Source organism: Cornus florida, unplaced genomic scaffold, assembly GCF_030987335.1.
Source record: "Cornus florida cultivar Cherokee Brave unplaced genomic scaffold, ASM3098733v1 CherokeeBrave_3.0.0_Hap2_Chr02, whole genome shotgun sequence".
In the NCBI taxonomy this organism is placed as follows: domain Eukaryota; kingdom Viridiplantae; phylum Streptophyta; class Magnoliopsida; order Cornales; family Cornaceae; genus Cornus; species Cornus florida.
This window is the reverse complement of record NW_026775572.1, coordinates 5,415,644-5,418,659: the sequence shown is the minus strand read 5'-3', so window position 1 is coordinate 5,418,659 and position 3,016 is coordinate 5,415,644. Positions and strand designations below refer to the sequence as shown.

The window sequence follows — 3,016 nt, the reverse complement described above, 5'->3', positions numbered from 1 at the left end:
TCGAATTCGTTCTCGTTTCCACCCTCATTTCATGTGACTTAGTTTAGGGCTTAGATTTTAAAGTTTTTAGGATTTAGAGTTTAATTTGAACAACTAGTTTGGTGAATTTGTATCCGTTTAACTTGCGGAAAAAAGAAAAGTAGTACGTGTTCATTTGACCACAAGCTACAAAGTGGGCACACAATTAAGTTATGCATTAAGAAAGTACTAAAATCCATTGGGCATTGAATAGGCAGAGCACTTGTAGTCCGTGTATGGCTAATAAATGTGGAAAGTGGAAAGTCATATGATTAGCTTGTTTGGTGGCAAACCCTCTCATATAGCCAAAGTCTTTAAACATTCGTTTTCTGATTTCCAATTTGCCCTTAACTATTGACAAGTCAAAGTAGAAAAAGACAATTCCTCTCAACACAAAGAAAAAACACCACAATCATGCATAGCTTTAAATTCTCTCCAAACCCTTTTTTAAAAGTCAAAGCCATGACCCTCTTTTAAGACATTCCCCTCTCACACCACATTACGAATCCACCCCACCCCACTCTTTATTTTCTAGCTCCCTCTCCTCTCAACATTTTCATACCTTCCTCCTCACCCTCTCTCTCTCTCTCTCTCTCTCTCTCTCTGTATATACACACACACACATATATATATATTGAAAAATGCTTGGAAAAAGGATTGGTTCTGTTAAGAAACTGGCCAAGAAAGTGAAGGTGAAGAGCAGAGTAGAAGGCGAAGGCGAAGGCGAGTCGTCGCATTATGAATCTTTGTTGAGGGAGAGGGAAGAAGGGTCGTCGCCTTCTGGGACGACTCCAACCGGTTTTCTGGCAATCTATGTGGGAGAGGAGCGACAGCGGTTCGTGGTGCCGACCGGATACCTCTCTCATCCTCTGTTCAAGATGTTGCTGGAGAAGGCTTACAATGAGTTTGGTTTCGAGCAAAGGAATGGACTGGTGGTTCCATGTAATGTCTCTACTTTCCAAGAGGTGGTCAGTGCTGTGGAGTGCAGTCAGGGGAAGTTTGATTTTGGGAATTTGGTTGAGGAGTTTATTTAGATATATATATATATATATATAGTGAGAAATATATATAGGAAGTAATTGCACTTTGATGAATGTTGGAAGTGCATAGGCTAGCTTATAATGTTCATTAATGAGGTCTGCGATTCCTTGGGATTGTACTAGAACAACATGTAATGTACATAATTCATGTCCACCAAATTGGTTGGGCCAGTTTTGATCAAATTGAAGACAAGTCTTTCAATTTTCTAGTTCAGATTTCAATACTATTAGTCTAAATTACAAATTTGTGGTATTCAAACATACCTCTTTTTTTGGATTCTTTCTTCTTTTCTCATTAATCCTAAATTACTTGCATACTTTCCCAGACACTGAGTTTACTCAACAATCATGCCATGTTTTCTTCTTATTCTTTTGTGTTTTTTTTTTTTCTTTTTTTTTGGGTGGGGGGAGGGGGCATTTATTTTTTACTTTTTTATTTATCCTTTTGTTTGGAGTGGTGGGTGGGTGGTTGGGTAGGTATTGTTGCTGAGTCTTAATATTAGGTGGTGGTTTGTTGCTGAGTCTCTGTATGTTTCTGTTGCAATTGCTCAACATTTGTGTCTGAAGCTGATTTGTCAAATGATCTCAAGCAAAAAAATAATAATAATAATTAGAAATTTGATTTTGCTCAGTCGATTTTTTAATTAATTAGATCGACTCATAAAGCTTCACTCAGTCGATTTTTTAATATTTGTAAATATATGGTTGTTGGATGTGCAGTTTGATGGGGAGCGGCCTGGTACTTTTCATCCATCCAGTAACAAAATCATTGAAGTTATCTCCAGACTCCAATACTTAATTGGGTGATATAGAGGGGAGTACAATATTGAAGTATAAAGTACATAAAATATAATATAGAACAAGTATCCCTCACCAACCCTAGCCGGCTGCATCATTTTATTATTATTATTATTACTTTCTGTTTGTAATTTTGTGTATTTATACGAATTGCCCTCTCTAAAATGTTTTCTTCCTAAAAAGTTCTCTAGTTCTTCTTTGTTTTTTTTTTTTTCACTCTTTTACTCTTCTTCTTCAAATATCTTTAATTTCCTTTAAAAAAAAAAAATGCATTCCCCTTCTTTAATATTTTCTCCATGAATGTTCTCTCCTTTTTCTTTTCTTTTTTTCTTCTTTTAATTTATTATTGCGATTTTATGAACTTGATGTCTATATTGTATATTTTTTAGTGCAATTTTTTTGTGAATAATGACATGCTATTGAATATTGTTTACTGCACTACTAGTTGAAAAAAAAAAATTATTGTACCATTTTCAATATGCAGCCACTGCAATAAATTTCTGGCTTGTGTGAGAAGCACAACATTGGTTCAATTTTATAAAATAAAAAATAAAAAATCTGAGTACAAAAAAAAAAAATTAAAAAAATCTATTTTCAGAAAATTATAAAAGTCTATTATTTAAAAACAAATATTTTTTTAAGTGATATTCGAAAAAATTGTTGAAACAGACTTCTAAATAACTCAATTTGAGATGATTCTTGTAAAGTTACCCAAAACTACAATTAAAATACTATTTCTTGCCGTATTTTCTATTATTTTATTCATTGTGTCTCCTTTTCTGTTTCCTCCTCTGCCAACAAAGTTTGAAATCTAGTAAATTGAAGGTGTTCAAGTCAATTTTTGGTTAAAATAAAAAATGGGTCCTCTTAATTGTTTTGTGCGGATATTCTTCCCGCGAAAAGATGAGTGTGGATATTTCTTTGTTCAAAATGATTTCCCGGCGAACGATAAATTGTGTCTCAAAATATGGTGTTTGATAAAAAGTTAAAGAAGATAATGGTTTTTGTGGGAAATGAGAGTCACACGTACAAATATGATGGAAAACATATGGACTTTATATACTTCTTGTTTGACACTTCGAGAATGGAACCTTCGGGCACCCAATATTCTAAGACCAAAGCAAGTTTGGGTCCAAACCCAAACTATATATTTTTACGTA

General features: G+C 33.9%; 1 protein-coding gene across 1 annotated transcript; it reads left to right on the top strand.

Annotated features, from left to right (window-relative positions):
* Positions 1-450: 450 nt before the first annotated feature.
* On the top strand, positions 451-1,281 carry LOC132285075 (auxin-induced protein 15A). The gene has a single exon (XM_059787245.1). The coding sequence runs from the start codon at positions 660-662 to the stop codon at positions 1,050-1,052; it is 393 nt and encodes a 130-aa protein (XP_059643228.1). The 5' UTR covers positions 451-659; the 3' UTR covers positions 1,053-1,281.
* The last annotated feature ends 1,735 nt before the right edge of the window (positions 1,282-3,016 follow it).